The 10,784-nt window shown below is 43.5% G+C and overlaps 1 protein-coding gene across 1 annotated transcript; it reads right to left on the bottom strand.

Annotated features, from left to right (window-relative positions):
* Positions 1-540: 540 nt before the first annotated feature.
* On the bottom strand, positions 541-7,808 carry ZP4 (zona pellucida glycoprotein 4). The gene is given in 12 exon segments (NM_173975.2): positions 541-691; positions 893-1,009; positions 2,160-2,235; positions 2,542-2,689; positions 2,764-2,953; positions 3,140-3,270; positions 4,296-4,393; positions 4,880-5,067; positions 5,827-5,973; positions 7,041-7,143; positions 7,222-7,343; positions 7,621-7,808. Coding segments are annotated over 12 exon segments (1,605 nt in total). The 5' UTR covers positions 7,802-7,808; the 3' UTR covers positions 541-587.
* Between the last annotated feature and the right edge of the window lie 2,976 nt (positions 7,809-10,784).

Below are 10,784 nucleotides of genomic sequence, written 5' to 3' on the forward strand. Positions count from 1 at the left end.
TCCTAGACATTAGTTTTTGAAGTGTGATGCTTGACTAGAAAGCTAAGTATCACCTGAGGAATGTTTACAAATGCAAGTTCATAAGCCTCAGCCCAGACCCACTTAATGATTAATGTTAGGCCACTGCAGTTCAGGGAGATTTTAAGGCACAACAGATAAGACAAATAGTCTTTAAACTTCTTTGAATATGTCAAAGTCCAGGAGTGGGGATAGTAATCTGTTTATACCAACTCTCCTTTGACCACGATGCACACTGAAGTCAGAATACTGATGGTCTAGGAGACTCATGACTAGTCTAAATTAGTTCTTCCTCAGTTTGGTTTTCTGGAAGAGTTCTGTTTTACACCCTCATAAGCTTGTAAATATGTCTGCTAAGCCTGAGATTTTTGTAGGTTCTGCTTGAGTTGTTAACCAACTAGGAAATTCTACTGAAATGTTCTATTCAGAAGATGGAAGGGCTGAAGAGATTACAAGTTGGAAGGAGGGGAGGCCAACAGCAGATGAGCTAAAGAGATTACTTGTCAAATGAGGAGCTGAGGAGACTAGTAGTGCAATCTGGTTTTATTAACACATTTGGGCTGAGCAACTCATCTCCATTTCCTAATGGCCAGGTAGGACATGAACAAGGCTCCAACGATTAAGATTCCAGATAGGCCAGCCACCCACAAAGCTTGAGAGTCTACAGGAGACCCTGCAGGATGGAAACGTAGGTTAGTATGCTGAAGCCAAGTGATGTTACATCCTAATAAAGACTGCTAGTCTTGAGCTATAGGGGGAGAAAACTAGGTAATTCCTTTTGAGGTTCATATTGACCAAACCAGTAAGGAATTAAGTAGGGATGTACAAGTAGCTTAGGTTTGACCAGTGGTTCAGATATTCTCCTTCCACTCACTTGAGTATTTGTGGAGCTTTTCTGAAGAGTCTTGAATGGCTTGGAGTAGAATCAAGGGACCCTTGCTAGAAATGCTAGCCGTGTTGTTCTGAAAATGGATGTCAGAGCTTCTTCTTCCTGTTGGAGAGATGAGTTAAGGATTTGTTAGTTTTGTACTTATGAGTGGTTGTGGAGTACTAAAACAGGACTAGGTCCCTTGTCAGAGAAAAACTTAGTTCTGTTCCATTAAGAAAAACCTTAATGCATTAGACACAAAGTCTCAGACTTGCTCATTTGTATTAATGCTAGCAGTTTCAGAGAAATTATGGTTTTAGACTATCCCCAAATCATCATCCTTCCTAAGTACAGGTACTTGAATAGTAATGTCTTAATACTGAGACCCTATGATATAAAAGGTACCTGGTAACGGTAACAGCAAAGCTCTGTTTGAATCCTATTTCTATTGCTAATTGTAGGGTCTCTGTACTTCTCAAATTTTAGATATCTAAGTATATATATATATTATTGCAGTTAGATGTTGAGTATTTAGTTTACTAAATGATAGTTCTGAAAGGTAGTATACAAGTTTTTTTTCCTACCAGAACAGGCTTAAACCTTAGGGGGTCATGCTGTGCTGTGCTTAGTTGCTCAGTCGTGTCCAGCTCTTTGTGACCCCCATGGACTGTAGTCCACCAGGCTCCTGTGTCCATGGTGATTCTCCAGGCTAGAATACTGGAGTGGTTTGCTAAGACCTCCTCCAGGGGATCTTCCCAACCCAGGGATTATTAAGAGTCATGACTCCCAATTAATTCAGGAGCCAAGTGTTGTGGGATCAGATGGAATATGACTGTATGAGCACTGGGCCTGACCAATTAACACACACTAAGTCTGCAATCCCATGCCATCTATAAGTCTTGAGGCCATGTTGCCAGACCTGCCAACATTTATATCTGATAAATAAAAGCCTACATTTATATCTGATACCACAGAAGTGTTTTATTAGATTGTAGGCTGTGAACTCACTTGACTCCCTGCTAAGTAAAAATTTATATGGAGAAAAACTAAGGCTGAAAATTATAAATATAAGCTATTAATCCTGAAATATTTAGGCCTGGAATTCTAGGACACTAGTTGTATTTCTGTTCTATTACATCATGAAAGTACTTAAAGAAGCCTCGTTAATCAGATGAATCTTCAGTTTGATTCATGTGCCACAGACTAAAGGTTAGCACTGGACTCCAAATACCACTTTAATCTGGCTTCTGGCATAGATAGGTTGGATACTTACGTCTGGCAGGACAGAGTGTCACACAGGATGGTGTCCCGGCAGGCTGGCAGACCGATGCACTGCAGTGCAGATACACCTGGGAACCGAAAGAATTGGGATCATGGGTCTAGCACATCCTAAGTCTTCAAACCTGCTTTATCTCCCCCAGGAAGAAGTCAAAGAATTATCAGAAAATTGATAAACCAAACTGACATCACAGAAGCACTAAGATACCAGACTCTAGTTGACCCATGTCACACATGCCACAGGCATCCTTTGATTGCTCTGAGGCAATACCAAAAGCCAATGTTACAGGGCAACCTTAGATGAAAAGTGGTACCGTGTGGAAACATTTGAGTTGGGTTTAGAGCCCAGCTGAAGAGCACAGGGGGCAGCATCGTACCGGTCCCTTGAGGGCCCGCTTTGCCACTGAGTCCACAAAGCTGAAGGTGGAAATGCTGAAGCGCTGGTAGTGAGAAGGAAACGGCAGGTCTGAGGCTTCCCAGACAGGGATCAGTTTTGTCTGATAGTTGTCTCCTGTGTAGGGGCACCTAAGCAAGGATATCCAGCAGTCAAGATGGGCTTCTTGGAGGGATGGTAACACAGGTGAAAGAAAGACACGCACCCATTCACAAGCAAGGGCCACTGGGGCTGGAGCAGGGCATCTGCACCAGGTGTCGCCCAACACTGGTCCAGGCGCAGCTCAAGACTGGGGTCTGTTCTCTGATGGATGGAGACTTCCACGTAGATGGGATCCCGAAGTAACTTCACCACTGGGTAGTCACTAGCCGTGTAGTAGGAGCGATAGCGTTTATCTGCAACAGGCCAAAACAAGCTGAAGCAGTAAAGAGCTTGGAACCTCTAGGTGGCTTGGGATAAACCATCACCCACATAAATGCCTTTGAAAGGAATAATATCTTGTTACCAAGTTAGGGTCTTCCGGCCCAGAAGATGACTTTAGTCAGACTAGAGGCCAGATAGTCTACCCAAGAGGGTCTTACCTTTGGCAATCTTAAGTTCCAGAGTGAGGTTTCCAGGCTGGGTCTCAGGAAGGGGTGGTGGGAGAGTAAGAACCTGGACATTAACTGGGAGAGCACTGCTACTTGCAGAGTAGCTACAACTGACTTGGAGCCTGCAGAGAAATAAAGATTTTAGCTATTATCTTCAGTGGGTAGACCATGTCACCTCTTTAAGCTTTGAGGAATAATTTTTAAGTATCAGGTGCTAGAACAAGTTTATAAACAGGTGGGGTTTCGTTCTGGCCTTGTGAAAGCTATCACTGGGGAGACCAATAGGTAAACAAGATCCATGTTAGGGAGTTTGATATAGCACTGAGCCACCAGGGAAGCACAGACTGTTATATATTGAATCGATAAACAAAGTCCTACTGTATAAGACAGGAGTCTATTCAGTATTCTGCATAAATCATAATGGAAACATGAAGATGTGTAACTGAAGTCACTTTGTACAGCAGAAACTAACACATAAGTCAACTATACTTCAATAGATTTTAAAAGATATGGTTCTATGATAACAGGTGTGTTCTCTGGAGGCAGTAGTCAGGGAAGATGGTGCAGGTAATTTGATAAGGGAAAATGAAAAGCAGTAACTGAGAGGTAGAGGAGAGAAGGGTAAAGTATGGAAGCAAGAAGTCTGGGGTCCATTGAATACTCTATGGAAGCACAATCTGAGGTTAGGGAACAGTTAGGGAAGGATTGAGAACATTGGGAAAGTTTTGGCTGAAGTAGCAGCAGCAGTTTCATGTAGGACCCTGCAAGTTATGTTCATAATAAAGTTTAAGCTCTGGAAGACAAATAGAAAACTTTAAGTATACTAGCTAAGGTTTTTAAAAAGATTCATTTTACTACAGCTTAGATATTGGAGGTAGAAGGAAGAGACTAGAGAAACAAAGACCCAGTGAAATGAAATTGAAGTCAGGTCGAGTCTGAGGCTTAGATCAAGTCGGTGGTAATAATGCAGGGCTACTAGATCAAATAATGGTCTGTGAGATTGGATAGTCAAGGCAATAGAGATTCTGCCATCATGAGGAAGATGGTTGTTTATGGTCATTTATGAATGTTTTCTCTAGATCTCCTGTTTATGGAAGGAAATTCAGGCATTCTGGTCAAGCAAGGTCAGGTTAACTAAGACCTTTACCTGAAGGTACTGTCTCGGGTAATAGAACCACGGCTCCAAGTTCTCACATCCCGAGCTGCAACCAGCTCATTTTCATATACCGCTTGCTTTCCAGTGATCTGCAAGGGCAGGTAAAGAATTCCTGTCACTCTTGCAAGCCAGATGCTGCTTCACTCAATTTTGCTTTCATCCAGCACTCAGAAAGGATGCCCACTGACTAGTAGGGAAATTATCACTTCACCTTACTTTCAGGGCAAAGGAACAGGAAGGGGCTTTGAGTAATGAAGCCAGAAATACCACTTATCTCAGCTGATTTCCCTGGTCCTTTCCCAGGGCTGTGTGGTGGGAGGAACCTGTTATTTGTTCTTCTACACCTTGGTAATGGGGGCTAGCCCCTCACTAGTGGGCAGGTGGGATGACTTAGCCAAGTACCCAGCAGAGGTTTCTGCTTTCTCAGTAATGAAGGTCCCTCTGTCCTAGAGACCATCCTACATGACAAGCAGTAAGTCAGGTATATTCTTCACAGCTAAGCCAGTCCAGTTCTCCCCCAATCACTAGGGCATTCCTGACCAACTTAAACAGAGTCCAGGGTCAGCTCTTCTCACCTGTTTTGTAGTACCACAAGTAGTAAATGGAAACCGGAACAGAACAAAAGTGTGTGTTGCCATCACAGGTTTACATTCGCTGTCATTCCTGAAGGCCAAGTGTACAGAATTCAAGAGCAGTGGGGGCGAGGTCACGTTCCGGGACACAGCAATAGAGAAATGGCCATCTTGGGTACAGTGTGAGGTCACTGAAACACCAGAGCAACTATGCTGAAGGCAGGTCACGTCAAGTGATTGATCCAGCCAGACAAGAGTCTAAAAATTATAGTTTCATTATTTTAAATTCCCCACCCTCCTCTTCTCCCACTAGAAAAGCTGGCATTCCAGGTAATGACCTTGAAGCAGGTTCAGCCATCCAGAATTTAACTGGGGCTTTGGATGGGCACTTGGGTTTGAATCTTGCCTCCACTACTTACTGTGTATTTAACCTCCTTGTATCAGCTTCACCTGTAGAATGAAGATAGCCATACCTGCTGTTTCACTCATCAGCTAGGATTAAGAGCTTAGAATTATGTAGCATCTTGTTTCATGAAGGTCATTTTTACGTGAGAAAGACTTGGAACATGATTTGGGACAGTGTTCGTTTGAAATAAGGCTCATCTTCTGAAATAAAGTTCTTTATACACAATCAGCCACCAGATTGTCTATTTCTTGAAACTGGTTAAGTTTCTATCAATTAACATCCTGCACATAGACTTAGCTTCCTGAGTTCATTGAATGTTATTTGCTTTCTGTTGGGTTCTAGAAGAATATGCAATGGAAGACTATAGAAAGCTGGGTCACTGAAGGTCAAGTGTTCTAAGGAGGTACTAACTTATACATTAACCTTTGGTCATCTTTCAGTATTTGCCTTCTGGATGGGGGGTGAAGGAGATAACCTTCCTTTGGGTTTAGTTAATGGTAATTACAGGCACTCTTCAGCTAATTTCAAAAGTATAGTGACTCACCTGTGTTTCCGTAGTAACAGGAAATGACCTCTTCAGAGTTGTAGCAGCAGCCTAGCTGTTTGCAGTCTCCTTGAGTGATAGGTGAAGGAGCACATGGCAGTCTGTCCCACACTGGGACAGAGTCACAAAGGCCAGCATTTGGGACATCTAGGATAGATATTGAAGAGTAACTTGAACTAGGAAACAAAGTCTAGTCTTTAAGAGATCTTTTCATTAAGAAACATTACGTTCCCATAGATATCCATGTGATTGGAAGAGATATTTACATACTAGAAATTAAGTCTGGATTATAAAGTTCACTGCTTGGTTACCTTATAAGAGTGCCCTGAAATGAGTACTCTTTGGAAGAGGAAATACGAACAAGATTGGTAGAAGCAGTGAGACTTTATTAAAGAATTCTTCCTTCTGTTCTTTAAAAAGTACTTAGTGTACTCTAAATTACCATCATTTTGAAATGCAGTTCAGTAAGCAGGGAGTGGGGCCTACGATTATGTATTTTATCAGTAGTACTCCATTGGGCGATCACATAACAATGCAGATGTGAAGAATCGTAGGTTCAACTCTTGGGACCTCTCTGGGAGGCCAGTTAAGATTGTGTGCTTCCACTGCAAGGGTTTTGGGTTTGGTCTCTGGTTGGGACCTAAGGTCCCACATGCTGCACAGTATGGTTAAAAGTTTAAAAACAGAAATTTGACTCTTTATGACTGAGCTAGGGCCCTTGGGGGGCAAGGCAAGATTCACTGGAGTTGAGCTGGCATTGTACCTGCCTGTTAATCACCCAGTTAAATACCAAGTTAAGCAGTCGAGTAGCCCCAGCTGAAGGGACTGAGCCCTATTCTCAACGGAGTCTGCTTCTTGAAGGCGTTTGCTGAGTCTCCTTCCAGACCCTTCAAGAAGCAGATCTCTGGTCCTGGGATAACTCTTGGTTGAATCTCAGCTCTGCCACCTACCAGTGAGGGGTGCTTGGAAAGCTCCCTGCTGGAGCTAGCAATGGCACTAGGTTGGGATTACAGGTAACATGTGAAGTACCCTTCAAAGTTCCTGAGCCCCAAGTAATCGCTCAGGTGGTGTTTATCCTAGGGTCGCCTGTGAAGGGCTGGAACACAGTTTTCGATGGGTGCCTGGTATCACTGCACAGAATAGGTAGAAGATACCCAAGGACACATTTCAGGCAGCTCCACACCACCCAGAACCTGGAAGTATCCAGCCCTTACCTGGGAGATTCACAGGACACTTGAACAGCTTTGTCTCTATAAATGCTCCAGATCCACTCACACCTGCTCTTTCAATTCCAACAGTCATGATGTAGTAGGACTCCTGGAGAGACAGGCCCATGAAGTCAGCCTGGATGGTGGCAGAGGCATCTCAGCCTTCCTAAGGACAGGTCATACTTACCCACTCAGTGACATAGCAGCCACTGTAGGAGGCTTCCCCCACCAGGGAGCTGCCAGGGCCCTCACTGACCCAGGTGCCACAGTCAGAGTCATTCTGCAGGCTGTGTGGCAGCCCATGGTTATCTAGGAGTGCGGATGGGGAAGAAAACACATGTGGTCAGTCATCCCTGTCACCAGTGCTGGGAAGGGGCAGCAAGCTTTGCCTTATACTCAAGAGCAGCTGCCAAGAAAGGAGAAACAAGAGCAAAATCAGGTTTAGAGGTGAAGTTATACTTCAGATTACTTCTATAGAGAAGCAGCGAAGTTTAGCAAAGGTAGGGAGGCATTCGAACAGAAAACAGAGGCCAATTTTACACAGGAGAGGAGACATGCCATTGCCTAGCTCAGCCTTCAAACTTACCCCATGCTACTAGTACAGGAGGAGTCTCCGTCTCCTGACTGAGAGGGTTTATGGTGAATTGAAAGCTCCTTAGCCCACAGCGCAGTTCGTCAGGATACTCAGGTACCTTGGACTGATGCCAGCTATTCAGACCAAGAGACAATAGAAAACAGAGCCAGACAAGTTGCAGCAGCAGCCACATGTTGCTGCTAGGAGTCTTACTAACTACTCTTCTGGTCCTACACTTCCTCTCCCAAGAGCCTGTGCTCCCCATGCCCCTTAAATACAGAGAGAAAGCTGGTTTCAGGTGCATGTCCGTGTAGTATGCAGGTGGGATTCCTTTGGAAAGGGTGATTCCTCCAGCATCACTCACTTTAGGCCACAGTCTTCAGCTGCACCACTTCAATATTGAAATCAGGCAGTCTTCAGAGCCCAGGAACAATGTGGTGCTTTTTAGCTAAAATAGGTTTCCTCACAGATACTTAGTGTAGCCCTTATCTTACTAGCTTAATGACCTTCCTTTAGAATCTGCATATTTGGGTATAGCTCTGACACTTCTCAGTTGTATGAACTGGTGAGTCACCACCTCTCAGAAACTCAGTCTTCTCATCTGTAAATTGGGAATATCTCCCAGCAGGCGAGGGCATCACAGGTGTTGCAGTGATAAAGGATTCACCTACCAATGCAGGAGACACAGGAAATGCAGGTTAGATCCTTGGGCCGGGAAGATCCCCTGGAATAGGAAATAGCAATCCACTCCAGTGTTTTGGCCTGGAAAACTCCACAGACAAAAGAGCCTTGCGGGCTACAGTCCATGGGGTCATAAAAAACCAGACACAACTGACTGAGCACTCACACACTTGGCAGGAATGTTTGTCTGATTGTATTCAGCCTAATATTTATCATGTGAACAATTTCCCCAAGTTGACTAAGAATCTTAATCAAAGCATTGAGAACTTATAACCAGGTATCTCTAATTCTTTTCAACTCATCGGAAAAGACCCTGATACTAGGAAAGATTGAAGGCAGGAGAAGGGGATGACAGAAGATGAGATGGTTGGATGGCATCACCAACTCAATCAACATGAGTTTGAGCAAATTCTGGGAGATGGTGAAGGACAAGGAAGCCTGGTGTGCTGCAGTCCATGGGTTACAAAGAGCTGGACACAAATGAGCAGCTTAACAACAACAGCAAAAAAAGAGAACAAATAAGCACGTGTCTTCCCAGTGAAACTGCATGACTCACTTAACCACAGGGTGACAAACAACACTGAGGGAATGCTGGCCTCTGCCCTCAGGGATGGGACCTGACTTTCCAACATCTGGATTGGGTTTGGCCACTAGTCCATCACATCCCATTTACTTGCTCACAGGACTTATCACATTGGATTTTAATGGTCTCTTATTGACTCAGTGTCCCTATTAGAAGCACTTGAGGGCAGGGACTATGTTTCATTTTTCACTGCATCCTGAAAGCATTAGACAGTGTGTACTCAGTGTTCCCTGAGGAAAGAATGGATCAATGAACACGCTTTCATTAGTAGCCATGTCCTAAGACTAACTCCCTTGAAAATGTGGTTTCCCAACCTCACTGGTATAGATTCATTTCGTGACAGTCTCAAACTCATAAAAATCTTTAGGTGTTCTTTCTTTAAGTCATTATACATGGGATTCTAAGTATAAGAATAAAAAGGAATACAACAAACTAGTGAATAAAACAAAAAAGAAGCAGACTCACAGATACAGAGAACAAGCTAGTGGTTACCAGTGGGGAGAGGAAGGAGAGGGACAATATACGGGTGGGGGGAAAAGGGTTATTATGAAAATATATAAAATCATTGGTATGAAACTTTTGAAAATTGTAAATCATCTACCCTGATGATGAACAGTGAATCCTAAGATATACCAGCAGGGCTGAGATGAGGTGATTTCACACTTACTTCTGTGCTAAATCCTCTAAGGACATCTTTATTCAATGACATGATTCGGGTTTCCCGAGAGAAAATGCACTGATAGTGTGTAATCCACTTTGAGAAGTCCCTATCATTTCAAAAGTAACTCTCTGCCCTTGGGATCTGGAAGGGCAAATGCTGTTCTTAGTCTTTTCTTTTGCTAGAATCATCCAATCATTTGAAAATAATTTCAGTAGGACTACAGGTAGAATGGTCTTCCTGGGTGGCGCTAGTGGTGAAGAAGCTGTCTGCCAATGCAGGAGATGTAAGAGACTTGGGTTCAATCCCTGGGGTGGTAAGATCCCTGGAGGGGTGCATGGCAACCCACTCCAATATTCTTTCTTTTTTTTTATTTTATTTTATTTTTAAACTTTACATAATTGTATTAGTTTTGCCAAATATCAAAATGAATCTTACCTGGAGAATCCCATGGGCAGAGGAGCCTGGCAGGCTACAGTCCAGAGGGTCACACAGAGTCGAACATAACTGAAGTGACTTAGCACTCACATATAAGTGGAATATAAATCACCATAAATTGCAGACTATGGAAAACCCCGTCATCACTTTGCATGTTCTAGGTACACTCATCTAGATCCACTTTGTGTCACCTACCAGAGGATTGGATTATACCCCTGGCTATCCAGGGTCTTTAGCTTGTAGACAGCAGTTCATGGGATTTCTCAGTCTCCATAAACATGTGAGCAAATTCCTCATAATAAATATACATCTCTATCCCCTACTTGTTCTGTTTCTCTGGAGAACCCTAACACAAACACTGCTCATTCCTCATTGACTGGTCTTGCCCCTGAGAGTTCCCAAGAGATGGGAGGACAAGAACAGCCTGTGATACCAAGCAGGGCCCTGTGGGACTCCTGGGCACAAAGCCTTCCTGTGTCCCCCATTTTATGATTACAGGAAACAGCCTTTGTTCAGCTTTCATGACCTTCCCTGAGTCCCTGTGGGCAGATTCAAACAGTTGTTAGTTAGGGAAAGGAAAAGATGTGAAACCAGGGAGAAACAAATGATCAAGAGAAATAGTGCAGCCTTGGGACAAGGTCCTAGTTCCTTATCAATGGATACACATAACAATATTTTTGAATGTTTCACAGATATTGAAAATGCCTCCAGGTGGGAGAAGTTAACGATTAATGATGGCATGCTACTTATAAGCATGAAGACCACCCTAGACCAATTGGAACCTGAAGATTGATGATGCTGACTCCCACTTATCTA

Source organism: Bos taurus, chromosome 28 (genome assembly GCF_002263795.3).
Source record: "Bos taurus isolate L1 Dominette 01449 registration number 42190680 breed Hereford chromosome 28, ARS-UCD2.0, whole genome shotgun sequence".
In the NCBI taxonomy this organism is placed as follows: domain Eukaryota; kingdom Metazoa; phylum Chordata; class Mammalia; order Artiodactyla; family Bovidae; genus Bos; species Bos taurus.